We start from the raw sequence: 26,933 nt of genomic DNA, 5'->3' as shown, positions 1-26,933 counted from the left end.
CGATTTTTGTTACTGCATTTTGTAACTTTAAATTGAATATCTGAAAATATTTTAATGAAATTTTTCAAAATGTTTCACTGAAACGTGTGAGAGTCTAAATCTGAAATTGTATTTAATGTGTCACGTATTTAACCCAACCATTATAAAGGATTAAAATTCATTCAAAAGCCAGACATGATAAAAAAAATAGATACAAATGCAATCGTTTACTGCCATCTGTAGGAAGGAGTTTTAAAGAGGCCATGAAATTTGTTCGTTCGACGATAAGGTTCTAATGGTAGGGACCGATTCCATAACTAGCAGACGATCAAGTCTAGCAGACGACCAAGTCTAGCAGACGGCGCATAGCTAGCGTCATTCGCGGGCGCTTGTGACTTTGTTTCAAACTCGAGGATTGTTGAACGCCGACAGACACAGTTTTACGTGAACGAAAAGTTTATCCCTGAAGCGGCTGCAAAATCAATTGAAAATGGATCCCGAAGCATTCCTGGACATGGCCAATCAGGTCATTAAATTGAAAATGTTCCCGTACTTTGATATCGCACACAGCGTACTCTGTGCTTTACACGTCAGAGAAGATTTGGGATCCGGTAAGCCCAAGCCTACCCGACCAATTCTAAATTTAATCTGCTCAGAACCAGCTTATACCATTTCTAAGATTGTGTTTCGCTCCCAACCATTTTTCTTCATTATTCTTGTTTAACTCACTTCCCGCTTTATTTATTATATTATTTTTTACTTATTTTATTATTAATAAATTAGCTCTCCCTTAATCTCATTTAATAATACTTAAGCTAAGAGATTTTTTTTATTCATAACAATTGGATTATTTTATTCTAAGTGTTAAAGTAAAGTCTTATTATCTTTCTGTAAGTTTAAAAATACAATTTTGTTACTAAACATATTTGATATTATTAATATTATAAAAATAGAATAAGAACATTAATACAACTTCCTCTTTTAATAATATTGTCCAAAATAAATGTATGAAAAATGTTCAAAGAGAGAAAAAATTATTCTCACATGGTATGTGGCATAATTAGAATAATCCTATTTTGTGACATTCACTGAATTTACCTAGCTAATCTATTTCAGTATATACCCTTGTGGGCACGCCAAGTTTTTTCAAACCTTTGGCCTCAATTTTGATTTCCTATAATTTTTTGTGTTTCTTAAAGTTATGCAAATAACTTATTATAAATAAATATGGAAAATAAATAATTGTATTGTAAATATTTCCTAAGTATATGAACGCTTATTGTGTAAGAATGTTCCCAGATATAGCAGTAAAACTTTTTGTATCAATGACTTTCTTATGCAATGAACCATGAAGCAGCAATCTTTGAACAATGACTCAAAGAATTTCTGTACCTTTTATATTCCTTGGTAGTAGTTATGGTATCTAAAATCATATGAAAAATAAATTTTATTGTGAAATGTATTTCTTAACTATTTTCGTATTGTTTTAAATAAACTTTTATGTAATTTAATTTTATACTCAGAGTGTTAAAAATATACCAAAAAACATTATTTTCATGTTTATGGTAGACTAGCATTATATCTGTGTGAATACATGTAATATAATATACTTGTAAGGATTCCAAGTGACCTACTTGAAAGAATGTGCCCCTTTGATATTTCATGGTGTATTAGAAAACAGGAAATTTATCACATCTTGAATGTGTCTTTCTAAATTAAATTAGATGTTTCTTTACATGTTAGTAATTAATAAATATTTAAAAATCTTTGAAAAATGTTGTACCTCTAATTTATCAGACTGTTTCAACTGTAACTTTCATTATTTTTCATAACTTCATATTATCATAATTCTATTGAATAGGTGCTCAAGCGTTTTCTCGGAAACACCCTCTTTCATGTTGGCTTTCAACAATGTTGGTAGTGTTTGCAAGTGGTATGCTATGCAATGGTCTTTTAGGAGAGCCGATTATTGCACCTTTGAAAAATACACCACAAGTGGTAGTAGCGACTATTGTTTGGTCAGTATCATTAAATTAAAAACTATAAATCTCTGTTAATAACTTAATGAATTTTTTAATGAATATCTTCCCATAGCTTCAAGCTAGATTCCAAGCTTCAGATCAATCGTGTCTTTGTTGCACTTGCACTTTGTACCAAAGTGTAAGTGCAAAGTACAAGTACAAGAAAAACACAATTGTTTACAAAACCAATAATATGACATCTCCCATAACATTTAGTAAGGTATATTATTATTTAATTATTGCACAGGTATATGATATTTTATACACCATTTGATATTGGATATAAAATTGCCAAGTTTTTACCAGTAAAGATAGTATGTGCTACTATGAAGGAAATATATAGGTGAGTACATAATAATAAGCAGATATTTGTTTTTTACCTTATTCTGTTATGTTTATATTATTTTGCCATAACTTACAGGTGTAAAAAGGTATATGATGGAGTATCTCATGCAGGAAAACTTTACCCAAATGCATATCTTATCATGGTGTTAATTGGAACACTCAAAGGTAACTTTTAATATCTAAAAAATAAAAGTAAAAGTGTATTGAAATACAAAATTAATTTATTTAATTTATTTTAGGAAATGGTGCAGGTTTTACAAAACTTTTTGAACGCCTCATACGAGGAGTATGGACTCCAACTGCTATGGAATTTATGCAACCTAGCTTGTACATTTCTTCTTCTATTCTATTTTTTTATAGATTAAAACTGAAATGAGTAACACGTAGTATTTTACTTTTTAGCCCTACGAAAGCATCAATGGTTGCATCCATTATTTTCGTCCTTGATAAAAAGACTGATCTCATCTCGGCTCCTCATGCGTTAGTTTACTTTGGTATCGTTATTTTCTTCGTGTATTTCAAGGTAACAGGAATTTTGTACTTCTTCTTAAATGAAAGCTAATCTTTGCTAATCTTGTTTGTTACTAAGTGCTAATTGTTATTAATATTATTTCAGCTATCGTCCATTTTGCTTGGAATTCATGATCCATTCGTACCTTTCGAAAATCTATTCTCTGCGTTGTTCCTCGGAGGAATTTGCGATTGGTTAGCCAAATTGTTGGGACGAGGCCAAGCTAAAGATGAGAAAGCGGATGCCAAGAGAAAGGACTAAATGTTTGTAAACTTCATTTACATAATATTAGATAATACTACGTACATGTAATTTTACTGCTATGCAATTCAATTTTCGAGTTCGCGATGTATAATATTCATTTCCTCTTTTTTTTTTCGATAGGTACGCATAAAATTCTCCCAATACGAACGTTAATATATTAGCATTGATATGCTAAAAATCAATGCATGAAATCAATTTAAACTAGTCAGGCCATACTCGCATGTTAACGATGCGATGCATGATCATGGACAAATCATTAAATATTGGAAGTACAATAATTTATTAGTATACATATTTTAATAATGACAAGTGATATATTGGAGAGTATGGCTTCCATCACTATGAATACCAACAGTATTATCTCTGTTGACAACAACTTGCCAACATAATTGCCTCTCCATAATTAATTAGACAATTTTATATGAATAACATTACGTAACAAGTAAATTCGTTATGTTTTATAAAATATAAGAGAATTGTATCTAAAATCGATAAAATTTTTACGCGAAGGCTAAAGACGTATTTGTTGTTGATTTTTTAATAATCTATATATACAGGATTTCATACAATGTTTTAACGATTGTTGGTACGTCATTTTATAGAGTGAAGTGCAATTTTTAAGTGCATATTGAGACATATTGTTAGTAATGTTCAATTCAAAATATCCTAATTTTGGTATATGTATTTTGTGTGAATGAATAATTATCAATCTGTCGTACAATATTTATCACGAAGAAATATACTCAGGTTATCGAATTTAAACGTTAAGATAATGTTAATGCATATTAGAACAATAAGACTTCTGATAATAAAACGGATAACAAATGAAATCATCTATACATGACGTAAATATATCAACGAGGAAAATTATAACTCTTTTATACTATTTTATTATAATTAGATACTGACAATTGATACTTACCTACCATACACACATGTATCAAGCGTTTGCCTTGGATTCAACGATGTGAATATAATTTGCTATGGAAATTAAATAACATAATTTTCATATAATATTCCAATTGACAGAACGTTATACATTTTCATGTAATAAAATGAAGTTTGTTCTTCTATACCCTTCTGTCGACTTATCGTCTTTCGAACCTTTTTAATACGCAAGGATTTAGAGGCAACAATATTGCTTCCCAACCCAAGCCTTCTGAGCCCTTATTATGTATCTCCTATTGTAGAAAAACTTGAAAAATATACCATTGCTTGTCATAATTTATAACAAATAAGGGTTGACAAATTCTAGTCGATATCCCAATACGATTAACAAACGGCAATTATTTAATAACGGTTTTCCAAGGTGCAATACAGTGCGACATTTGAAGGAGAAATTGGGACAAAAATCAAAATTCGCTGGCTACGTTTGCAAACCATATTCGCCACGTTCGCAGATCAGGTACGCGCGTTCGCAGACTACGTTCGCAGCCCACGTTCGCAATCCACGTTCGCAGTCCACGTTCGCAGTCCACGTTCGCACATTTGTAGGCCACGTTTTCACGTTCTATAGTACAGTATTCGAATAAGCATTCAGGACAAAGATAAAAAAATACATATAATGTACAGTGTTCTTAAAACTTAATCGTTTATTAGGTGATCCGAGGTAAGTAAAAGTCTATTTATCAAATCTTTGTTAGTATTTTCCTTACTCCTTCCCTTAGTTAAAATATCTTGAATATTTATTTCTTCGTCTAGCCACACACGATAACGTTTAAATAAATAGTGCAGATGCCGGGAATGATCTTTCCATTTTTTCGTCCAGAAATAGTTTATTTTCCCTTCCGTTTCGTCAGATATTGTGCCAGTATTTAGAGATTTTGGGTAACATTAAAAATTTTCTTGAAATAAATGTAATCAGAAATCCATTTTTCAACCAAGTCAATATTATGAATGGATTTCACTTAAAAAATAAAAAACGTTCAATGTAGTAGTTTGTAACAGAAAAAGATCATATACAGCAATTTAGTGCAATTTTTTTTTAACAAATAACAATCAAAATTACAGAATAATTTGAATCATTGTTTTACATTGCTCTTTAAAGAAAGAAAAAAATTTTTAATTTGGAAATTAAAGTTATACATATCTTTGCTCAAATTCTCCATATTTGAGGTGTAACAAACATTATTTAAGAAGAATTATCAAAAAAGAATATATAATGAATGAGTGAGCTAATTTTCAAATGATTAGATTTTAATGCACAAACAATTTTTAATAATTACTTATTAATAATAATTATTACTTACATTTATATACTTACAGATTGATTATGTTATCGAATTATAAGATCAAAATCGAATAATAGTTATTTCAATTTTTGTATATCGCACTGTGCGCAGTTTAGGCATTTTTCCGAATTGACACACATGATGGATTATGCATATGCAGTTAAAGCGATTAATCTATAGCGTTACTCAATCTGTTTTTAACAAGATATTTCTGTGTTGTCGCGTTAGCGCATACACACAACGTAAATACGTAAAAGCGTCCCGATTCGTCCTTGTATGTTCATGTCAACGCTAAATGAAACATCAGGCCTGCCATAAGTCCTTGAACTGTCAGGTGAACAACCACGAACTTGCCTGTCCTGAATATAACAAGATATTGACTTCGAGATTGGACCAAGGATTCTCGTTCTACTGAACGAATCGATTTCACATGATCCGATCTAACAACTATACGAGATTCTCTTAACAGTTAGCTTTTCTAATTCCATCTAATTTCATCGAAAAATTACCGAGTTCTTCTAAAAATCACACCTTTTTGTGTCTATATATGTATATGTATATAAAGAGTTGTCTAGAATTTAAGGGATTTCTCTTAATCTTTGATCTGCATCAAAATTATTGCTCATTTCTGAAGATATGGTAGCCAGATATACCAATGACTGCGTTTAAAACGATCTTCAATTGTGGTAACAACTGTTTCTATATGCTGATATAAAGAAGATATTTTTAAAGATACAATTTTAAAGAATGAAAAAATGATACAATAATAGATTTAAGAAATATAACAATATCTAAAAGAAAAAGTTAATATGAGATCAAAGTTATTTTAAGGTCATACTTATTTCCCAAATAAACTTCCATATCTTTTTATCACAGGATTTATTTATGTATTTTATATGTTATATTAATCCTAATGTTTAATTATTTGCTCCTAGCGTATGTATATTTTTGTAGTGGTCTCATGCATATCGGAATTTTCGAATTAGTAACATTTGAAAGTATATCATTTGTTACATCAGTCCAGTCATAAGATATTTTTCCTTTACAATTTATATCGCATATATCATAACTATCGATCATTTCATTTTCGTGCTCTTTACGAAGAGTAGATTTTAAATTGGCTTCGTTTGTTATTTTACAAACAGTGGACGGAATGCAAGTCGGTCGACCGCATGTTTCTACACGTTTGCTTATACATTTCTTTTCAAAATGTACGTCCTTTTTCATAGTTAACGTTTCTTTATCCGACCTTACTACCGCCTGACTTTCATTGCACTTGATCACTCGAACCAGTATCGGATCTCGTTTCTGGGTACCCACGCTTATTCTTTCTGTTATATCTTCATACTTTGCGACACATACAGAGTCCTTGAACAATCGAGCATCACCTTGAACTTCTATGTCGCGATTGCACAGCTGCATCAACGATCCACTGATACCAACATCTTTACAATTCAAACGAGTACAAACTTCTTTGTCTATCATTGGATATTTTCTCTTCATTTTCTCTAATAGCAATATATTGTCTTCCATGGTTCCTTGTCTTTTATCCATTTTCGTGAATGTGGATTGCAATATTAATTCGAAAATATCTTCTTCAGTCATGGTTAATTTATCATTACACATGGTAAACGTGCCAATTTCCTTCAAACTTGGTCGTCTTCGAACTTCTGTCAAAGATGACTTTTTATCAACCTTTTCATGAAATTTTTTCACATCATCTCTGATAACACTTGGCTCTAGCATCATTATATATTCTTTGATTGCTGTCACCATTTTGTCCATGTCGATGAAACAATTTTCTTTTAGGCGATATTTATATTTGTCTGAAATTAAACCTCGTTAAATTATGAAAATTGATACATAAATTTATAAGGATCTGTTTAATTTTATACCTTGCATTTTTTGTTCGTGTATAAATAATATTTTCTGCAAAAGTTGTTGTAAAACTGAGAGCATGGTGGGATCTCTACTGAGATGTAGTATATTCAATGGACACGTATCTGTTGTACACGAATCCTCAAATTCTTGTGCTATCAATTAAAACAATTTTGTAAAATTAGTGTTTTATATCCATAGTATTGCATTATATTTTGCTAAGCTGCAAAGCAGTACCAATTAAAATGCTTACGTCCTTTTTCCACAAAATGTTTCAATTCCGTATCTTGATGAGCACAACGTTTCATAGAATCATCAGACTTGGATCGAGCCAAAGGAAATTTTTCTTTAGAAACGCATTGTACGAAATTCGATTTGAATTCTTTGATCTTTCCCGCTGTCACGCAGCCGACGCTACGCACTTGATGCAAGGACATGGTAGTACCAAATTCTACCATCTTTTCAAAAGACATACGGTAGGCTAAATTTCCTCGTGATACACAGATGCTACTCTGTATTCCTTTCGAAGCTTGATCTACCACATTTATTGCTACTTCCTTCATCTCTATCGTATCAGTCTTATAATATTTATCTTGCTCTTTTCCTTTTTGGTCAATATCATCTGTAGTTTGAATTGATATACAAACTGTATTTTGCACTGCTTTGTCAAAAGAATCCATTGCGTTGACACCTATTTCACGTTTTTTCCTACCAATAGAAAATCGCGTTTCAATTGCAAGTGGTTCTGATTCTGTACCTTGTTCCTTCTTCGTATCTCGAGAAACATCTTTTGGTACGAATTCAATTGGTTTTGAATGTTTATCCAGATCTGGCAGAACTAGTTGGGTAGAAGCTTCTATGGTACCCAACTGTAATTTACCTGTTACTACAGGGTCGACCTGTAGCACTTGCGTTTGAACCGATATGGATGCTGGAATATTATTTTTTAAAATCCTTTTTGGATCTTCGCTTTGTTCTACTTCTGTATGAGCAGATTTCTTCGTAATTTGAATAGGTTTCACGGCGGAAGTAATTGATGCCCTTGCAGAGAGTCCTGTTATTAAAGTTACAACAGATGGATGTCTTGTTATCAAAGATGCAAAAGATGCATGTCTTGATAATGTCTGTAGAAATTCCAAATCCTCGGAGTTGTTCACATACTTTTTTAAATATTCTGATAGATCAGTAATTCCCATAGATCGGAAAGGTAAATCTGAATAAAATAGACAATAAATTTAAGTTGGTATCTGCACATATATCCAAATTTTAGGATTTCATCCAAATTTCAAACAGATATTTCTCTATAATAAAAATTGATTTTTTACATACTATCACGCGTGACTCTGTCACATCCGGCACACGGACTGTATCCATCAGAAAGATTTTTATTGTATTCCGAACAAGAAATATAATTTCTTCTCTCGTTTTTATTACAATCAATTTGCTCATGTTTCACATCTTCCCAACCACACAGTGGACATTTTAAAAATGGTAATTCATAACTGTTATCGTTTTCTTTCGTTAAAGGAAAATCACGGTTAAATCTGGTATCCATGGAAGTATTTGGAATAGCTGGAAGATATTCTTCTTAAAGTTAGAAAAAATTAAACTATTCGTACTCTGTCATATTTCTTTTCAAAGTTATTTTTCGAACAAATTTTTTACCTATCTCTTGAGATTCTACATCTCTGGTGGGTTTGTAGTACAAAAGTTCATCTATTTCTTGATCCCTCGAATTATTTTTCTTTGGTCTAAAGGATGGACAAGGAACATATTTTACTCTTTTCTCCCTTTTTTCTTTCGTTATCGTCTCCCCCGTTGAATTACGTTTCCCATCCAGACAAGATGGTTTTTCCTGCGATTTGCTCCTCTTTGAAATCATCCGACCGCCGGTGGCGTTATTACATGGGTGAATTTCCACATATTTTGCTTCTGGGCTCACTCTTTTTCTCTCCTGTGAAGTTTTTATACTATCACTGCTCAAGGATCTAACAGCAGAAGTCATTTCTTGTTCATAAAGTTGACAGCTCTGCCTTTCTTCATCATCAATCACCTTCGCCAACATGCCTGCTACTACATTGTACCAGGAGAATGGTGATTTATATTGTTTCTGAGATTGTAGACTTTGGATCGTTCGTGTTTGTTCCAATTTATATCTGTGTCAATAAAAATCATTGTTTTCATAAATAGTTTTGTAATCATTGATGTTAAAAAGTAATCATCTCTAAAATCAATCAATAACATAGTTTGTTAAATATTTGCAAGATAAAAATTTGTTTAATGCTTTGTATAGAGAACACTTCGTATTCATTTTCAATGTTTACTTCGATGTTTGAAAAATTAGACTAAACTTAATTTTTTTGCATTTAAGATGACATGAAGGTCATAATACTACAGTAAATGAAGAAGGCTGTATATTCTTCTCCATTCAATACTGTGAATTTCGATCATCAAACGCAAAATAATCATTTTAAAAAGAAATTACATTCGTTCATGATGTTTTTTATTTTCTCTCTTATCTCTTTCACAATATTCATTCCCAAAAATTCCGATCGTACATTACTTTTCTCTTATGCTCTTGATCTGGTGCAAATAATCGGTTACGGTAAAGCCGGGTATGCAGAGATCGTTGATAATTCTTTGCAATGCCTTGTTCTTCTCATAGCAGTTATAGTAATGTCTGTGATAAGGGTTCCAAAGGCACGGATATTGCTTGTACGCTTTTAAAAAACTGATCACTAATCTCTCGTTCCATTTGGACGACATTTTATAATACGAAGAATTTACCAACAGTATTTTAATACAGTGTCTCTATGAAAATAGTGTTTGCGATTTCTTATACGTTAATAATTTTACGACCATTCACAAGATAAAATCAGTTTCAGTCAAAGAACGCGACTGAATTTGATCGCGCGATACATCGAACGGAAGCATTTGTTAAATCACTCTACGTTATTTTATTAATTTTGTTTCGCTACGATACTATACATTAATACCAGAACCAACATATAGAATCATATTTCATATATTATATCTTTGATAAGATTTTTTTCTAAGTACTAAACAAATACAGACAATTCGTAAACATTATATTCGTTGCTTGCAATCGGGATCGCAAGAAGAATCTGCCTTGATCATGATTATCGGAAGGCCGCAGCTGCAAACCATTTCCTTGCGCAAAACTGCACATTCGCTGCAACTAGAAGCTGTACAGCAATCCAAATATTTCAGTTTCATATGATCCAGACGTTCTTGTGCAATTAGATCTTGTATTCGTTTCTCCAATTTAACAGCAATTTCTGAAGACAAATAATTTTACCTTAATAATTATTTTTGTAATATATTACGCTATCAATATTCACCGAAACTTATATTTCGCAACTGAAACGCAATACTCTTGCCGAACATGTCAAACTCGTCAGTTTTCCTTCTTTCTTTAATGTCTTTCACTGGTGGAGCACAATCTGTGTAACTAATGTCTGTCTCCTTCTGAAAATTATTTCGTATATTTAATGTTATTTGTAACTTTCGACAAACTTTACATTTATTCTCGTTGATTGAACTAAAGACAAGAATCTATTTACTAGATCTTTTTTCATCAAGTTAAAAGGTACTTCATTTTCCATACACACTTGACAAGCTGTACATGCGGTTTTGAAATAAGAAAGTTCAGATTGAGTCGCGTGCTCAGTACTGATACTTCTGATATTACTCCCCACATCGATTTGAGATACTTTTTGCTGGTGCAAGTAATATTTGCAATCTCTTGCTGTGGTTTGCGAAGTAGTTACACCCTTCTCTTCCGTCAGGAAGAAAGGTGGTTTTTCTGCTTTCCTACGTGGACCATGTTTTAATATATTTTATTATGTACACTAATGTTAATCAGTGATGTATTAACACTATGCAAATGAAATAAATTACCTAAGACGAGTACGAGGTTTAGCTATATTCGATTTGTCACAATAACAAGTTTCATATGGACAACCACAGTCTGTGCTTAATGCTCTCGGTTCCGCGGGGACTGGACGTGTCGACTGCTCTTGTGTTTCTTCATAGTCATAACTTTCATGTGTGTCTGTTTTGTCACTGCATATCTACAACAAAATTGTTATAATAAATAAATAAGATTTGTACAATGTGTTTTGTTATAAGTTGATATGTACCTTGCAGCAATCACTTGTACAATTGTAAGTTGGTATAAATGGGAAAAACAGTTCATGGATTATTGGAAACCAGTTCGCTATTGGTCTATAAAACTTCTCACAGGAAATTGCAGCACTGATTTTAGACAGCTCATAACAGTATTGGGCCTTTACACAGGTAATCCTTTTGATACAATCATAAACTGTTAAACAACAAACATCCATAGAATCCACAATTTTTTTGTAAGCTTTGTAACGACATCGTTTGTTCTTATAATCCGGATGAAAAGGATTTCTTAGACATTCGTGTTTACTGTAAAAAATTACTAATCTCAACGTTAGACTATCGGTCCATGCAATTGGCATGATAAATTGCTTCGATCATTTGTAGCATAATCAGGTTATTTAATCCCCCACTTGGATAGATGCCATTATTTACATATCATAAAAGCTATATGTACATATCTTGAGCTTATACTAAAATTCGTAGCAAAAATTTGTATGCTGAAAGAATGCAATGAATGAATTACGTTCGGATTATACATCATACATACGTAAGATTCAAAAAGTTACTAGAATTTAGAAAAATATACATGAAAAAAAAAATGAAAGAATACATGAAATATATAGTCTGTTTAGCTATTGATTTTCTTACGTAAATGTATGTGCATAGTGAAAGAATAAGATGAATAATTCTTAATATAAATAACAAACGATATACAAAGATCAAAAAATTTATTCAGCCATGTTTGTTGTTAAAAGCATCATTATAACAGTATCTTAGAGATTAAATTATTTTAAATTACATCTGCGTGTGAAATAAGAATTATTTTTAACCATAAATTCGATGTAATATGTTCTATGTTATAGACTAGAACCAGCGGTGTATACAACAAAATCTAAACCTTGAAGCTAGCATTTTTTTAATAATTTATTTTTATTGATAAAGAGTTGTCTTTTATATTAAGTAATTCGGCTTTTTACAAAAAAAAAGTTGCTTTAAATCCTTAATAGATCTTCGGTTATTAAATTGCGCTTGCACTCGTAGCTTCAAAGTATTCAAACACGTGAATATGTAACAAAAATGTCCATATAAAATCATGAATATGAATAATTTGTCACATGTTTGATAGCTTTATATTCTAAAACAACCAATGCTCAGTGTGAAAAATATTAGCATTTCCTTGTATCATGCGTCATTAACAAAAATATACATTTTGCCTCTAATACAAATAAGTTTGTATGATTAACTCTGTTACTTATGTAACACCATATTATATACAATGTGATATCCTTTGTATATAACAATTATACATGTATCTTTTCATAATTATTCATTGTTATGATTATCTTACTGTATTATCTTACTTATCTTACTATATTATTTGTGCTATCGACGTAACCTTACGAAGAAGACTCAATCGTCGAAGCCATTGCAGGTAATTGTTGAGGTACAAAATTTATAACTTCATGATAAACAAGTTCTACAAATAATAAAAATGAATTACCACGTTAGTAATATATGAATGACTACTTATGAAGTATATATATATATATATGTCGGAGATGAAAGGAAAGCCGAAGCCTTTCCTTGGAAATTTTGGGAACATCCTCTAGTACCTTAGCCTAGATTTTATTATAGTTGTAATTGCTTAAGATTTGTAATAAGCGAGATTGGGTTCGAGGTGACAATCGGTCGCTGAACGTAGCCACGGTCACGGGATGGATGTTTTATCTAAAGAAGGTCTGGAGTGGTTGTATGTGTTTTCCGAGAAATGTGGTTGTGGCGGCATGCGGCCTCGAGAGCGGGCCTAGCCACGTGTGATGTTGCCTCGGAGGTGCCGATGCAATGGGACATACATTATATTAGTAATCAAAACTCCAGGCAGAAACTGCCTAGCAACGGCGTTTGGAACTTTCTCGATGCTCCCAACGAGTGTGCCTAGCAACGGCATTTGGAACCTTCTCGATGCTTCCAAACGGGTATAGAAAACAAAATGCAATCGTACAGGGAGAAAAATCTCCACGAGGCTGGCATTCTTGCGATTGCCTTGGAGAGTGATACATCGAGCATTTTCGACGATCGCATTTGCGTCTAAGTTAGTTTCGCTTAGTAAGGAGTTATCCCGGTGACCGTGTATTCGTTTGAACTCAAACATTGCTAATAGTATTATTTAATTTAATTATTCGTAGATCGTATTATTCATTAGGCTTAGTGTTTGTTAGACTTATTATTAGTTGTACTTATTATTTGTTAAGCTTAGTGATAGACCTGTATATACGTGTAAATAAAATCTCGGCTTTGTGAAACGATGGCTAGTCCACATGAAGAGTCGTCGCGCGCCCAAAATTCGAATCTTGATCCGACATATATATATATATTATAGTGGAAACATATACCTTTCCATTTTTCAACAGGTAAATCCATATCTTCAAAACTTTGATCATATGGTAAAGATACTGGTTCATCAGTTGGATCAGCATACTGTGCAAGATATGGGTGAGCTAAAGCTTGTTCTGCTGTAATTCGTTTCTCTGCATCTAGTTCTAACATTAATTCAAGTAAATCTATAGCTGAAAAGTAGTAAAAAATATATTAATTTAATTTATAAAAATAATTTTAATTTAGAAGACTTTTTAAATTCGGTAATTACCTAAAGGATTGGCCCCGCGAAATACTTCTTTGAAGTTCTTTTTTTTTAGCGGAGGTAAACTTTGTATATAGTTTCTCGCCTAAAACAATATTTTTACTTATTAATTTTCAGTTTTTACGTATAATTTGCATTATTTCAATATTTGAAATTTATACAATATTTCATGAAAATATTCTTCAAAAATTGTGCATGTAATACCTCATAAATGCGTTACATATTTTTGTTATAACTCATATTATACTCTTTTTGTAGCTCTTTTAATATTAATATTACCTTATATTTTAAACTTCAAAGCAAAATCATATTACAGACAAAATTATTTTTAATATTATGGAAAGAATTATAAAATGCGAATAAATAATGTAAAAAATTTTAATTCATAAAAAAATAATTAAAAAAGATTGCAAAAAATATTTATCTAAAAAAAAAAATTACCTCTTGGCTGGTAATTTTGCTTAAAGTTTCCTCTGTGGGTGTACCACAGAGTACTAAAACTCGTGTTAGATGATCAATGTCTGCTTAAAGTTAAGGTATGTTTGAAGCATAATTTATTATACAGGAGTAGGAAAAACTTAAAGCAATGTAATATGAATTATGGTTGTAATTATTTTAAGCATTTGTTAGCATTCCAAAGTACGAGTTATAATATATATATGGAAATAACATATATTCACCAACCAAATTTGTAAATATTATGAAGATAATTCTTTCATTTTAGTCATATATATATAGTGAAATTTATTAATCAGGGAAATATTGATAAAAAAACATGTAACATGCGAGGCAATTAAATCGTAACACGTTATCAATGAGCAGCATGCACTATTTAGGCTTTTTCTATGGATAAATTCTTATTTAACAATTTAAAAATTACTTACCGACTCTGACGATATTTTTTGCATAAACTCGTCACGTGGAGTACCCAGTATCTCCATTATTAAGTTCAGTTGGTGTATATCTGCTCTTGCTAAGGTTCCACCACACCTTTTTCTACTTTCACTATATGGATACTTTAATTATTACATAAATACAACAGACAATTTCGTGCATTGAAGCATATTAAAAATTATATACATATTTGAATGAATTTTTACTTGTAAAATAAAAGCTAATTTCCCTTGCTATCAAACAGAAGCTAAATTAAAGCATTTTTTGCCAACTGACAAATAAAATACTATGTAATTAACATATTAGTAAAACAACTGAACATTTTAAAGCAGGAAAGAAGCCATGTAGAGCCTTAGCGAAAAGCATATCCTTTAATTCTGAGATGGTTAAAGATTTATAATATTCATTGAAGATGAATTATGAAAGAAGTTTTATGTGCATACAAGTATAACATTATTAGATGAAAACCACAAACAACAAACTTGAATATTAGACATTGATATTAAGAGGAATTATAAAAAGCATGATTGGTTGTAAAAAGGATACGATCTGTTCCCGGAAATAACGTTCTCCCCGTTAATAGCTCGGCCATTATACATCCAACAGACCATATATCAACTAAAAAGCATAAATATTATACTATTGTGTATTATAAGATATTTGCAAAAAGAAAAATAATAACCACCTGTTTGATTATAATGCATCCAATTAAGCATAATTTCTGGAGCTCTATACCACCTTGTAGCAACATAACCAGTCATTTCATTTTCTGTAGGTCTGGCTAATCCAAAATCTAAAATTTTCAGCTCACAATCTTCATTTACAGCTATATTAGAAGGTTTTAAATCCTAAATTTGACAAGAATGTATTTAAAGTATTCTATATTACATTTAAATTGTTGTTATCAGTTATGCTACTTTACCCTGTGTATTATACTCGCAGAGTGAATATATTTGAGACCACGAAGGATTTGATATACAAGAAACTGTACATGATCATCCGAAAGTTTCTGAGTTCTTACAATATTATTGAGATCTGCACCCATCAGATGCGTGACTAAATATCTATTAAAAGTACATGTGATTACTAAAACATGATAAGGAGTCATAATCAAGGGGTTGAAAAGAAATAATCAACATTATAGAAGTACATAAAAGCACTTACACTTGCTGAAAATCTTCTAAAGAAGAAGAGGGATGGAATACATCTAGTAAACCAATTACCTGTAATGAATTATATGATTATTTCACTGTAAAACTCATTGATTTTGATTTGTACAGGTCAATAATAGCATGATGGAACTCACTATACAGAACATAGTCGTCCCTAAATTTAGTAACAAGATAAAGTTTCTAAATCCATTAATTTCTACAATGCCAACTTCAAAGATATATTAAACTTATATATAATCCACATTTATGTACTCACATTTTCATGATTCATATGCTTCAACATACGAAGTTCTCTATATGTGCGTTTTGCATGCACAGCTGATTGGAATGGTCTGGCTAACTTTTTTATTGCTACTTTTTGTCCAGTTTTTGTGTCAACTGCCGAGCTAAAAATATATATATGATTCCTTAATCCAGTTTCTACTATGATTTACATAGAACAAAACAAGAATATACAATATATAAATACTCTGTTGTAAGATTATGTGAATGTAGATTTATAATAAGAAAGTAGAAATTCTTGTAATTCAGAAGGGTATCAATAAATACATACATATTACAGTTTACATTTACAATAATAAACTTAAATCTTAATAACTAATTTAAACATAATTATTTAAAATTATATAATATATGTATATGTATATATCAATCTTCTTTTATGATCATAAGAGGATTTATTTTTCTAGAAAACACAATGTATTTCATGTAGTTAAAGAATTAAATAATAAAGTAAGAGTTAATATAAATTTACTAATCAATTATCAAATCCAAGTGGAAGTTCTGTGAAATGTTTCACCGAGAAAATTCGGGTATAATACATCTCATTAAATTCATCTTCACGGAAAAGCATTGTCAAATAATTCTAATTTTAGTTTGGCCCATGATGTAGAATGCGACGGTGCACGAGATACTTGCACGAGCTGCCGCAATCGTAACATTTACGTATTGATAATCTCGTTAAAATCTAAATTACAAAATAAGAAAAAAGAAGAATGACATATGTGTATATACGATTTTAAGTGGCATAATGAACGATCGTAGAAATGTCAAGGTTATGATTGGTTCATGGTCGCAACCAAATCTTAAATTATTAACGAGATATGGAGCGGGATCGTTTAAACATTATAGACAGGTTCCCGAATAAGGAACAATCTAAAAAATATATGAGATTAGGATGGTATTATGCAATTATTGAAACATATAAATTTATATTGGAATTGTTTTTCTGAATTCTTACCAGACCTGACCATAAGCTCCTGATCCCACTGGCGTGAGCATTTGGTATCGTTCCGGAACCTCCCATTCGGTCCTATTTATTTCGATTTTATGAAATTGCGGCATGCTACATTCAATTTCTCAGTCACGCCGCTTGATAAAAGGAAGAATAACAACAATTACAGCACAAACACCACGCACTAACGTTTGGAACCGGAGTTTACAGACACTTCATGCATTTCCAAATTAGCCCAGTATTAAAAACTATATACCACATCTATCGTATAATCGTATGTCTACGATCCCTCGAAGTCGATTCTGTATTCAGATCGATAGCGTATTGAAATTTTTTGTAATGGCGAGAGGTCGATTTGTCTTTCTCGATATTTGTTTTTCGACGATTAAACAAATAATGTGTTCGATTTTTTGGGAGGGGATTTTTACGCAAATTCATATTTTTGAGAATATAATTGATAGACTAAGTAATAAACGGATATCTATCCATTTTTGGGAAATATAAAGATGCAAACATCTATAGAACGAATATAATACATAAATATATACAAGATATCCAAAGCAGATAAATAAAGGCAAATAAATTTCTATTTAAACCAAAAAAAAAAAATAATTTAAATTCCCCCCCCCCAAAATGTAAAAATCTGGAACAAAAATTTTAAAATATACAATAAGAAAAGGTTATGCAACTTTTAAATGGGAAGTTGACTTATGGACATGGCCCATCCTATATGTATTTTAGTCTTATTCCATTGTCTCTTTCCCCTTAACTCGAGATAGCTTTTATTTCTGCCAGTTAGTCCAGCGGTTCTTAATCTTTTATTTATTACAGACCTCCTTTAAATAATTTTTTATTGTCGCGAATCCTCAATACTTAACTCAAGATTTAAGTAAATAATGTGCCAAATATATATAATTAAAACGCATTAACTGTTCAACAACCTTCTCGGAGAGAAGAGATTCATTATGAATTAACTAAATGATTTTTATTCGAATAATATAATAATAACTTGCACGTATGAAGATTTTGTGTTCCTCAGGAACTGTGGATCACAGGTTAAGAACCGCTGATCTAGTCATGTCATGTCTCATATGTGTCTTATCCTCTCAGCTAACATCTCACTCTCACCAACTTGAACGATGACCCAATAACCTAATCCATGACGGTAACGCCATCTATATCTTCGCTGGTGCGCGGGCTAGAATCGACTTAATGTAGGATGTAATGTGTGGAGCTATGATTGAGCGATTGTAGCGCCACTCTTTGTCAATTATTGCGTGTATAACACAAAAAAAGCTCTTGTCCCATAACTAGCGACATTGGTAAATGACGTGGTAAAATTTGTTAGGAACACAGTCTTTCTTGATGAATATGAGCATAAATGATGAAGAAACGATTGAATACGAGCCTTCGATTAGAAACGTAATCGAACAACGGTCTTTGCGATGGATATTTGTCGGTGGTAAAGGTGGAGTCGGTAAAACAACGTGCAGGTTAATATTCTAACCTCAAAAGTTCGTTTGTTTATCGCAGTTTGATCATTGCTTGTTTTAATTTCCAGTTGTTCGTTGGCTGTGCAGTTATCGAAAGTCAGAGAAAATGTACTCATCATATCTACTGACCCGGCGCACAATATCTCCGACGCGTTTGATCAAAAGTTCAGTAAAGTTCCGACGAAAGTAAAAGGTTTTGAAAATCTTTTCGCTATGGAAATAGATCCAAACGTGGGCATTACTGAATTGCCAGAGGAGTATTTCGAAAGTGAAGCAGGTATTTTGTTTTATCGATGTTATACCTTTGTATTACACTTTATATGCTTACAATGTTGTTGGTAGTTTGATGCATAAATATACACATAAATTATTTACAAAACAGTTCCAGGAGGAGAAGCCATGAGATTGAGTAGAAGCATAATGCAAGAAATTGTTGGAGCATTTCCTGGTATAGACGAAGCAATGAGTTATGCAGAAGTCATGAAGTTAATAATACTTTGTAATTTAACAATATTGGTAAAACCATAGAAAAACTTTCTTATCTTTGATTTGGATGATTATGAAATATGCTATAGACATTAATATCTTGAACAACTTTTTTCTATACATATAAAAAGCATAGTATCTCTCTTAGTTTTTGAGATACTTGCAGAAACCTGTTGATACTTCTACAATTCTATTTATATTTTACTTATTCCACTTATAGTTGTGCATCTGTGACAACATATGTGTCAATATTGGTTGCCATCTTCTCATCTGCTTATCTTCTGTTTATAAACAAAGGTTGGGCAAGCTCGAAGGTCTAACACAAAGCTGCATATGCGAGGCTACAAGAAATATCTGTTATTTATAATTTATAACTTACTTAAAAGCGAATATCATCAATGTATTGAGTTTCGGTTTGGCTTAGGTTATTCTATTCAGCCGCCGCATGAAATAATAACAAATTAATTATAAAAATAGTAGGCGAATGAATAATTGATATTATTTTTCGAAAAAAATAATTGTTATTATTTTAGACAAGCGTTCTCGGCCGCCGCGTGGCAGCCATATTAAAAAGATTAACCCAAATTCAATACATTGATGATATCCTTTCTTAAATAAATTATAACAAACATTTTTTGTAGCCTTGTATATGCAGTTGTGCACGGAACCTTTAAGCTTGTCTGATCCTCGTTTATAAACAGAAGAAAAGCGGCCGGCAGTCGGCAATCAATACTGAAGCATATGCTGTCAGACACACACAACTATAGGCAGAATTCACTGTAGTGGTATCGGCAGATTTTTGCGAATCCCTCTAAGCGAAACTGCCGGTTATATGTATAGGAAACAGTTGTTTAGAATGTTAAGTTTTACGACATAATTAAAAATCATCGAAATCGGAGGTGAGATGGCTTTTCTGTAGTTTTATCAACGATATTTATATATGGTATAACTTAACTGTTCTATATGTTATCCATATTTTCAGATTGGTTAAAGGAATGAACTTTTCTGTTGTTGTTTTTGATACTGCACCCACTGGTCATACTTTAAGATTATTATCATTCCCACAAGTAGTAGAAAAAGGATTGGGGAAATTAATGCGTCTGAAGATGAAGATTAGTCCTTTTATTACACAGGTCAGAAATACTTAGTTTAATGAATGATATGTAGTATCAGCTTAAACAGTATTCCAATTTCAAAACTACTTTGTTATAGATCAGTTCATTATTGGGAATGACAGATTTCAATGTAGATACATTCTGTAACAAAATAGAGGAGATGCTTGTTGTCATTCGACAAGTTAATGAACAATTTAAAAACCCTGACCAGACTACATTTGTTTGTGTGTGCATAGCAGAATTCTTGTCACTGTACGAGACAGAAAGACTCGTACAAGAATTAACAAAATGTGGTATAGATACTCACAATATCATAGTGAATCAGTTATTATTCTTAAAAGAAAACTGTACATCTTGTAAACTGTGTCTTGCTAGGCATAAAATACAAGATAAATATTTAGAGCAGGTAAATCAAAATATTATGATTTCATATTACTTCATATAGGAACTGAAGAAATTAATACAATAACTCTTTGCTAGATAATGGATCTTTATGAAGATTTTCATATTATCCGAGTTCCTTTATTAGAAAAAGAAATTCGAGGAGTCCAACAAGTCAGAGAATTTTCGGAAAATCTTGTAAAACCATATAAGCCTTAACGTCTGTACAATTAACATTTCGTAAAAATATATAACTTTGACATGTAATCAAAAGATTTTTAATCTAAAAGGATTACTTATACATGATGAAGTTTGTATAAGAGGTAATACTTTTATAATATTTAATACAATAGGAATACATATATTAAAAATTTCAGTTTGATGTACTTGTATATTAAACATTACTTGATCAATTATATATGTGTAACTTTTATTTTTGTTTTTTATATTACCGATTTGATTAAAGAATTATAAAAAATATTTCAATTACTAGAATTTTTTATGACTAGAAGAATATCACTTAATAATATTAAGTTCTTTTCCAATATGTACAAATGCGTTTACAGCATATTCTATGTCCTTTTCTGAATGTGCAGCACTAATTTGAACACGTATTCGCGCTTTATCTTTTGGTACTACTGGATAACTAAAACCAATAACATAGATTCCTTGTTCTATAAATAGAAAACGATTATTATACGTATTGCTAAAAACTGATACATTACATGATATACTGTAAATATTTACCAATCATTTTATCAGCAAATTCAGTAGCTAATCTTGCATCACCTATCATAACAGGACAGATAGGATGATTGTCACCAGCAATTGTAAAACCAGCTGCTTTCATATTACTTCTAAACAGATTGGTATTATTTTTTAAATGATCCAAAAATTCCATAGAGTTTGTTATTAAATCCATAACCTATATACAATATTAAAAAATAAAAATATGAGTGATCACATTATTTTTTTTATTTTAACAAAAACAATTGACATTTTAGTATACCTTACTAGCTGATGCAACTACAGGTGGTGGCAATGAATTTGAAAATAAATATGGTCTGCTACGTTGTCTCAACAAATTAATAAGTTCTTTTTTACTAGTTGTATAACCACCTGCTGCTCCACCAAGAGCTTTGCCTAACGTGGAGTTAATGATATCAACATTTCCTAATTGATTAAAATAATCCTCTGTGCCTCTAGAATTAAATTACTCAATATGAAAATAAACTTTATAGTTAAATTAATTATTTTTCAAAAAATATATTTAAAAAAATTAGAGTAAGTTACGATAAATAAAACCCAGTAAATTTAGGTCCGAATTTTAAAAGAAAGTTAAGAAATGTGAAAAGAACTAAACAATTGTTATAGAATAAAAAATTGTATCGGCTGCTAATTAATAGAAATTTAATACAAAGTGTATCAAAATAAATGCAATTACCTTCCAGCTTTTCCAAAAAATCCAGTAGCATGACAATCATCTACAAACGTAAGAGCGTTATATTTCTTTGAAAGCTCTAATATTTTTGGTAATGGCGCAACAGTGCCATCCATAGAAAAGACACCGTCAGTTGCAATCAATCGTAAACGCGAAGACATACTATCCTGTAGCTTATTCTCCAAATCTATCATGTCCCTATGCTTGTACCTTTGCAAAATATAATATATTTTTACATAATAAAGAAAAATAAAATAAATTTAACTCATTCACCTCTGTTTCCTTGCTTTACATAACCTGATACCGTCAATGATGGAAGCATGATTAAGCTCATCACTTATAACAGTATCTTCGGGTGTTAATAATGTCTCAAATAATCCAGCATTTGCATCGAAACAAGATGCATAAAGAATAGCATCTTCTCTGCCATGAAAGTTAGCAATTTTCTTTTCTAATTCTATGTGAATGTCTTGTGTACCACATATAAATCTAACAGAACTTAAACCCACTCCATACTTATCCAGAGCAAGTTTTGCAGCAGAAATGACTTCTTTATTATCCTAAATTTAAGAAATAATGAAAATTGATTAATATGATAAACACAATTTTATCATATTAATTTTAGAAATTCTAATACTTACTGCTAACCCTAGATAATTGTTAGCACAAAAATTTAGGGCCTGTATTCCATTTGCTAATACAATATGTGTTCGTTGAGGCGAAGCAATTACTCTCTCCTTTTTCCAAGTACCAGCTGCTTCTATAGCTTTTAATTCTGGTGTTATACATTCTGCTAGTAAGCTCATGGATCTTCTCAATATTATCCATCTTCTATTTTGAAATTTTATACCTGTTAAGAAAATAAACATTTAAAACAATGTTTTTGTTCACAATTATAGTTGAATCAAAATATAGTAAGAATAAGATACTTTTATTAAGAATAGAATTCATATTTTAGTGCACTTTACAATTTGTAGTATATCTCAATGAATACTGGAATAATGCTTGATTCTGAAGAAGTGAAAGTATAATGAACTAGACAAACCTGTTTAGGTGTATAATAATCTTCAATCTCTGCATAACTTCGTTTTATAGGAGATGATCTGTATGTAATCTTTTACAAGTAATATAATGTATATCATTGAAAAATATATCAAATATAAAATTTGATAAAATTATAATATTTAGGTAAAAATAAGAAGCAATGATTATTTTCCATCACGTTTATTTTACAAGCTTTTTACATTTCGTCCATATAATTGCACTTAAATAATCATTAATAAATATTTATTATTCTTTATCATTCAAATAGTTTATTCTCTAAGTTTTCTTGCTTCTAATGGATGTTTTTATAGTACTAATATTTGGCAAATAGTTTTCTGTATATTTTAACAAGAAAATTTTTAAAAACATTTGCTTTGTTATATAACACTACCTGTGCTATGGAATTATCTTAATTCATTAATTGATATATGTATACTCAAGATTATTACGTTATAATAGGAATATTATGTTCTATGTATCGCGGACACGATAATAACTATTAAACAAAATATTAGATTTGCATTTAAATAAAACTAATATTCTCTAGTGTTCTATATACGATTTGGAATTACTTTTATTACTAAATTCTGTATTTGCTAAAATTTGCCAGTCTTTTTATTTATAAATTGCATTCTGAAGTCTCACTATTTGGTCTGTTATTACTTGGTCTTAATTATCACGTACTCTTACATAATAATTTATCATAGAACGAGAAGTAATGTTCTCTCTCCTAAATAAATCTGCTATTTGCATTATCTTTATTTGATAGAGAAGATGCGTGGACGAAAATTCGAGTTGAAGTTAAACTATGTAACATTTACAGATTATCTAAGATACAATATGTAGACGATTTTTAATTCAAGATTAATACCAGCAAAAATTAATGTACATACAGTTTTGCTTCACCTTTAACACCTATAACATTATATATTAAATTCATTAAAAAACATGTAGCGAATTTTTACAATGCAACAAAGAAACGATAGTTGAATACAATTTCACGATGATTTGTTCTTTACAGAAAAACGAGTTGCTAAAGTATATGCGCGAGGGAAATTGTGCACGATTACATAAATAAGTCCCAAATATATAATGATGGCAATTGTAAGAAAGAGATCGAATACAGCTGGTTTTACGCTGAAATGTAATAAACTACGTTATCTACAAGAAATAATGTTGATAATAAATGAAATAATAAGTGAAATTTAAAAATTTACCTGTACACATTCAATATTGCTTTTGTAATATCATAAAATACAAATTCTGGGTCTTGCTTGTCAGGACTATGCAAGGTAACTTTAACATCTCCCAAATATCTAGCCATTGCTTCTTTTAATGTACCAACTAACATATTATTTTTGTCTGCCAGTAATGTAGCAGCCCTTGGTTGCGACGCTAAGTAACTAAACCATAAGGATAATGATTCCTTAGAAACTCCCTAAAAAAGATAAATTCAGTTAATAAAACAAAGAGAGGTATTTTCTCATTTCTCTTACTTATATGATAAAAGATGTATACCAGAGGATCCATGAAAACTTGACTAGAGCTTAAATTGTATATATGTCTAGCTAATGCTTCTGCAACTGTTTGTGTATGTTTATATAATCTATCTATTTGTCTTGTCTCTATTACATCTAAGATCGTTGTTCTAATTGGATCTTCATGACTTTTCAAAGTTGACAAAGTCGTAGCTGGAAATCTACGAATACTATATCTTTCGTGTTCCCAAGCCAATGTTTCATCAGCTAAATTGATTTTTTTGTGCACGCCTTCAACAGTAGTCATATTCAATGACTCAGACACAGCTTTAAGTTTTTTGTAAAAAAGACCACCTGTAGAATTTTCTTTAGGTGGTTTGGAGACATGCACATAAAGATTATCGCTAGTAGATACTGTGTCTAGACAAATAACATATGCAGCATCCTAATAATTCAAATAATATATTATATTATTACTTCAAAATTTTGAAACAAATGTATGATGATAGAGGTCTTTTAGTGTATATAGTACTTGTATTATCGAGCCTTCAATTCCATCTAATTGATCCTCCAGCCACTTTTTACTGCCCTGGTAATTAAGTTTGCCAGCACCAGTTACAATAAAGACAAGATTATATTGTGGTCTTGATCTACTAGTGGAATACAAAGTAGAAAATAATCTTGCTATTTCCAATAATATTGCCACTCCTGATGCATTACTGTCCGCTCCAAAAGACAATTCCTATTTATTAGCAATAACATACATGTATATACATATTTTATTTCTAAGATTCTTAGCAGCTGTATGAATAAACATTTATATCTATAGTTCTCTTACAGGTGCAACACCAGCACTATCGTAATGCGTTACCAAGGCTATAGTTGGTAACTTCTCTTCAGCTCCAGTACCAGTTAGCTTCCCATGTAAAGTAGCTATTTTTACATCTGTCTTAGCTAATGCCTGTCCAGTTGCTACAACTACTTGATAACCACTAGCAGATATAGAATTAAACATTGCTTCAGCTGCAGATCCAGCTTTCTCATCAGTAATAAAACCGTTGGAGAGGTCATCTAATATAGTTTGCAAATCAGGATGCCATGAAGTAAAATACACTGGAATTGTTGTTTCTGGCCCAAACAGCATAGATTCTTCCAGACTCATAATATGCTGCAATAAACAATAAGAATTATAGAGAATAACAATAAGAATATAGTGAAATTATAAGAATTTAAAATATAACTGTTATGTTTATGAAAAAAGTCTATCAAGAATAAATTGAATCAACCTGTTTTTCCTCTAATGTCAAGTCATTAAGTTTTTCTGGTAAAACTACTATCAAAGCTCCAGCCTTATGTTTAATAGAGTGAAATAAACTTGGAGTAAGACTCAAAGCTTTTGTAACTACACAGTGTCTAGAAGTACTCCACCCTGTAAGAGATCTTGCTTCCAACGAAATCGGCGCACTACGGCAACCTGATCATAGATTATGTAAATGAAATGTTAAGCAAGTTAGTAAAATGGCAATATTAATAAGATGAATATCCAAGGCGAAAACATTTCATTACCATGTGGCACACCGTGCAAGTCATACTGGTGCATTCGATACACGGGAAATTCGTGAGATGCGGCAACTGGGTTAACCGGAGAAATAATAATAAAAATCGGCAAAATTATCAGTAAATAATAAGGCAAATATCCTCGACATAGTTCAGCAAAACTATCACATTCTTCTAGCCACATATTTCTTTCTGATTTCTTTCAAGTCTACTAAAGAGTAAAAGAATACAGCTCCTAATTATTTTCATTGACCTAACATCACGAAACGATCTGTACCTAACTCATTCTTCCTCTACCTACAGTAGGAATTACATATTATATATACAACACAGACAAGGTGATAGACCATAAATAAAATATAAGATAGATCTAACATCCAGATGTAGTTTTGTGTTACAAGGTCTAGGAATTTTTTTTAAAGTAAATGTTATTATGCATTTTAATCTGATTTATGAATTACAAATTTAATTACCATAAATTTATTATAATGTAATTGTTACAGAAAACTTAGAAATTCAAATTAAATATCAAAGACTAATGACATTTCTTTCATGATAGGAATCCTTTATTTTAGAAGTACATATCATTCAATTTGTAATTTCATACATTTACATTTTA

At 31.0% G+C, this 26,933-nt stretch overlaps 7 protein-coding genes and 1 long non-coding RNA gene across 16 annotated transcripts; 3 read left to right on the top strand and 5 right to left on the bottom strand.

Moving 5' to 3' along the window:
- Window positions 1-280: 280 nt before the first annotated feature.
- On the top strand, window positions 281-4,195 carry LOC117163926 (trimeric intracellular cation channel type 1B.1). The gene is made up of 8 exons (XM_033346670.2): window positions 281-590; window positions 1,841-1,997; window positions 2,248-2,343; window positions 2,422-2,510; window positions 2,585-2,672; window positions 2,748-2,868; window positions 2,962-3,119; window positions 3,241-4,195. The coding sequence occupies exons 1-7, from the start codon at window positions 470-472 to the stop codon at window positions 3,115-3,117; spliced, it is 828 nt and encodes a 275-aa protein (XP_033202561.1). The 5' UTR covers window positions 281-469; the 3' UTR covers window positions 3,118-3,119; window positions 3,241-4,195.
- On the bottom strand, window positions 2,549-9,428 carry LOC117163811 (uncharacterized). Of its 4 annotated transcripts, none has more exons than XM_076623927.1 (7): window positions 8,895-9,428; window positions 8,559-8,816; window positions 7,483-8,442; window positions 7,247-7,384; window positions 5,370-7,177; window positions 3,163-5,026; window positions 2,549-3,079 (listed from the first exon to the last, which is right to left on the bottom strand). In XM_076623927.1, the coding sequence occupies exons 1-5, from the start codon at window positions 9,292-9,294 to the stop codon at window positions 6,273-6,275; spliced, it is 2,661 nt and encodes an 886-aa protein (XP_076480042.1). In that variant the 5' UTR covers window positions 9,295-9,428; the 3' UTR covers window positions 2,549-3,079; window positions 3,163-5,026; window positions 5,370-6,272. The 4 variants fall into 4 exon arrangements, with proteins under 4 accessions (XP_076480042.1, XP_033202441.1, XP_033202450.1 ...); XM_033346550.2 differs by having other exon boundaries at window positions 5,384-7,177; XM_033346559.2 differs by having other exon boundaries at window positions 5,384-7,177; window positions 8,559-8,813.
- Window positions 4,602-13,684, top strand: LOC143303535 (uncharacterized). Its single transcript, XR_013059934.1, has 2 exons — window positions 4,602-4,729; window positions 11,400-13,684. It is a non-coding gene; the product is annotated as an uncharacterized LOC143303535 (long non-coding RNA).
- Window positions 10,239-11,737, bottom strand: LOC117163873 (uncharacterized). Of its 2 annotated transcripts, none has more exons than XM_033346590.2 (5): window positions 11,393-11,737; window positions 11,151-11,323; window positions 10,814-11,063; window positions 10,592-10,718; window positions 10,239-10,528 (listed from the first exon to the last, which is right to left on the bottom strand). In XM_033346590.2, the coding sequence occupies exons 1-5, from the start codon at window positions 11,735-11,737 to the stop codon at window positions 10,317-10,319; spliced, it is 1,107 nt and encodes a 368-aa protein (XP_033202481.1). In that variant the 3' UTR covers window positions 10,239-10,316. The 2 variants fall into 2 exon arrangements, with proteins under 2 accessions (XP_033202481.1, XP_033202495.1); XM_033346604.2 differs by having other exon boundaries at window positions 10,862-11,063.
- Window positions 12,090-17,882, bottom strand: LOC117163900 (mitogen-activated protein kinase p38a). 3 transcript variants are annotated; one of them, XM_033346623.2, is made up of 10 exons: window positions 17,326-17,882; window positions 16,342-16,471; window positions 16,078-16,136; window positions 15,836-15,977; window positions 15,599-15,761; window positions 15,460-15,531; window positions 14,461-14,540; window positions 14,026-14,104; window positions 13,772-13,945; window positions 12,090-12,855 (listed from the first exon to the last, which is right to left on the bottom strand). In XM_033346623.2, the coding sequence occupies exons 1-10, from the start codon at window positions 17,427-17,429 to the stop codon at window positions 12,776-12,778; spliced, it is 1,083 nt and encodes a 360-aa protein (XP_033202514.1). In that variant the 5' UTR covers window positions 17,430-17,882; the 3' UTR covers window positions 12,090-12,775. The 3 variants fall into 3 exon arrangements, with proteins under 3 accessions (XP_033202514.1, XP_033202505.1, XP_076480044.1); XM_033346614.2 differs by lacking the exon at window positions 14,461-14,540 and adding an exon at window positions 14,904-14,983 and having other exon boundaries at window positions 17,326-17,875; XM_076623929.1 differs by lacking the exons at window positions 14,461-14,540; window positions 17,326-17,882 and adding exons at window positions 14,904-14,983; window positions 16,840-17,224.
- A 718-nt stretch (window positions 17,883-18,600) lies between these two features.
- On the top strand, window positions 18,601-24,491 carry LOC117163915 (ATPase ASNA1 homolog). Of its 3 annotated transcripts, XR_013059932.1 has the most exons (7): window positions 18,605-18,812; window positions 18,881-19,089; window positions 19,195-19,297; window positions 20,281-20,431; window positions 20,511-20,819; window positions 20,894-21,117; window positions 24,301-24,491. XR_013059932.1 is itself a non-coding variant. In XM_033346655.2 (6 exons), the coding sequence occupies exons 1-6, from the start codon at window positions 18,685-18,687 to the stop codon at window positions 21,011-21,013; spliced, it is 1,014 nt and encodes a 337-aa protein (XP_033202546.1). In that variant the 5' UTR covers window positions 18,601-18,684; the 3' UTR covers window positions 21,014-21,210. The 3 variants fall into 3 exon arrangements, 2 of the variants coding, with proteins under 2 accessions (XP_033202546.1, XP_033202536.1); XM_033346655.2 differs by lacking the exon at window positions 24,301-24,491 and having other exon boundaries at window positions 18,601-18,812; window positions 19,201-19,297; window positions 20,894-21,210; XM_033346645.2 differs by lacking the exon at window positions 24,301-24,491 and having other exon boundaries at window positions 20,894-21,210.
- On the bottom strand, window positions 20,886-23,268 carry Gcat (Glycine C-acetyltransferase). Its single transcript, XM_033346582.2, has 7 exons — window positions 23,165-23,268; window positions 22,877-23,085; window positions 22,509-22,795; window positions 22,239-22,445; window positions 21,804-21,996; window positions 21,542-21,719; window positions 20,886-21,468 (listed from the first exon to the last, which is right to left on the bottom strand). The coding sequence occupies exons 1-7, from the start codon at window positions 23,184-23,186 to the stop codon at window positions 21,311-21,313; spliced, it is 1,254 nt and encodes a 417-aa protein (XP_033202473.1). The 5' UTR covers window positions 23,187-23,268; the 3' UTR covers window positions 20,886-21,310.
- Window positions 23,444-26,649, bottom strand: LOC117163852 (BOS complex subunit NCLN). The gene is made up of 7 exons (XM_033346575.2): window positions 26,324-26,649; window positions 26,044-26,231; window positions 25,596-25,925; window positions 25,290-25,499; window positions 24,798-25,202; window positions 24,497-24,717; window positions 23,444-24,416 (listed from the first exon to the last, which is right to left on the bottom strand). Exons 1-7 carry the CDS (start codon window positions 26,496-26,498, stop codon window positions 24,278-24,280), a joined length of 1,668 nt encoding a protein of 555 aa, XP_033202466.1. The 5' UTR covers window positions 26,499-26,649; the 3' UTR covers window positions 23,444-24,277.
- Between the last annotated feature and the right edge of the window lie 284 nt (window positions 26,650-26,933).

The sequence above is a fragment of the Bombus vancouverensis genome, chromosome 13 (assembly GCF_051014615.1).
Source record: "Bombus vancouverensis nearcticus chromosome 13, iyBomVanc1_principal, whole genome shotgun sequence".
Lineage (NCBI taxonomy): Eukaryota > Metazoa > Arthropoda > Insecta > Hymenoptera > Apidae > Bombus > Bombus vancouverensis.
The sequence above is the reverse complement of the archived record's forward strand: the minus strand, read 5'-3'. Positions and strand labels throughout refer to the sequence as shown.

Excerpts from the sequence above, each read along its gene's own strand:
- LOC117163915 (XM_033346645.2), top strand. The coding sequence starts at position 18,685 with ATGAATATGAGCATAAATGATGAAGAAACGATTGAATACGAGCCTTCG. Across the intron at positions 18,813-18,880 it reads GTCGGTAAAACAACGTGCAG|TTGTTCGTTGGCTGTGCAGT; the intron begins GTTAATATTCTA and ends TTTAATTTCCAG. Across the intron at positions 19,298-20,280 it reads AGTTATGCAGAAGTCATGAA|ATTGGTTAAAGGAATGAACT; the intron begins GTTAATAATACT and ends CCATATTTTCAG.
- LOC117163873 (XM_033346590.2), bottom strand. The coding sequence starts at position 11,737 with ATGCCAATTGCATGGACCGATAGTCTAACGTTGAGATTAGTAATTTTT. Across the intron at positions 11,064-11,150 it reads AAACCTCGTACTCGTCTTAG|GAAAGCAGAAAAACCACCTT; the intron begins GTAATTTATTTC and ends TGGTCCACGTAG. Across the intron at positions 10,719-10,813 it reads ACTTGATGAAAAAAGATCTA|AAGGAGACAGACATTAGTTA; the intron begins GTAAATAGATTC and ends AATAATTTTCAG.
- LOC117163811 (XM_076623927.1), bottom strand. The coding sequence starts at position 9,294 with ATGTTGGCGAAGGTGATTGATGATGAAGAAAGGCAGAGCTGTCAACTT. Across the intron at positions 7,385-7,482 it reads ACATTTTGTGGAAAAAGGAC|CACAAGAATTTGAGGATTCG; the intron begins GTAAGCATTTTA and ends TTTAATTGATAG. Across the intron at positions 7,178-7,246 it reads ACACGAACAAAAAATGCAAG|ACAAATATAAATATCGCCTA; the intron begins GTATAAAATTAA and ends GTTTAATTTCAG.
- Gcat (XM_033346582.2), bottom strand. The coding sequence starts at position 23,186 with ATGAATTCTATTCTTAATAAAA. Across the intron at positions 23,086-23,164 it reads GAATTCTATTCTTAATAAAA|GTATAAAATTTCAAAATAGA; the intron begins GTATCTTATTCT and ends TTTTCTTAACAG. Across the intron at positions 21,997-22,238 it reads TTTTTTGGAAAAGCTGGAAG|AGGCACAGAGGATTATTTTA; the intron begins GTAATTGCATTT and ends ATTTAATTCTAG.
- LOC117163852 (XM_033346575.2), bottom strand. The coding sequence starts at position 26,498 with ATGTGGCTAGAAGAATGTGATAGTTTTGCTGAACTATGTCGAGGATAT. Across the intron at positions 25,203-25,289 it reads TTGAAGGCTCGATAATACAA|GATGCTGCATATGTTATTTG; the intron begins GTACTATATACA and ends TTGAATTATTAG. Across the intron at positions 24,417-24,496 it reads GCAATATTGAATGTGTACAG|CGTAAAACCAGCTGTATTCG; the intron begins GTAAATTTTTAA and ends ATTACATTTCAG.
- LOC117163926 (XM_033346670.2), top strand. The coding sequence starts at position 470 with ATGGATCCCGAAGCATTCCTGGACATGGCCAATCAGGTCATTAAATTG. Across the intron at positions 2,344-2,421 it reads ACTATGAAGGAAATATATAG|GTGTAAAAAGGTATATGATG; the intron begins GTGAGTACATAA and ends CATAACTTACAG. Across the intron at positions 2,511-2,584 it reads GTTAATTGGAACACTCAAAG|GAAATGGTGCAGGTTTTACA; the intron begins GTAACTTTTAAT and ends AATTTATTTTAG.
- LOC117163900 (XM_033346623.2), bottom strand. The coding sequence starts at position 17,429 with ATGCCGCAATTTCATAAAATCGAAATAAATAGGACCGAATGGGAGGTT. Across the intron at positions 15,978-16,077 it reads TTAGAAGATTTTCAGCAAGT|ATATTTAGTCACGCATCTGA; the intron begins GTAAGTGCTTTT and ends TACTTTTAATAG. Across the intron at positions 15,532-15,598 it reads GATGCATTATAATCAAACAG|TTGATATATGGTCTGTTGGA; the intron begins GTGGTTATTATT and ends TATGCTTTTTAG.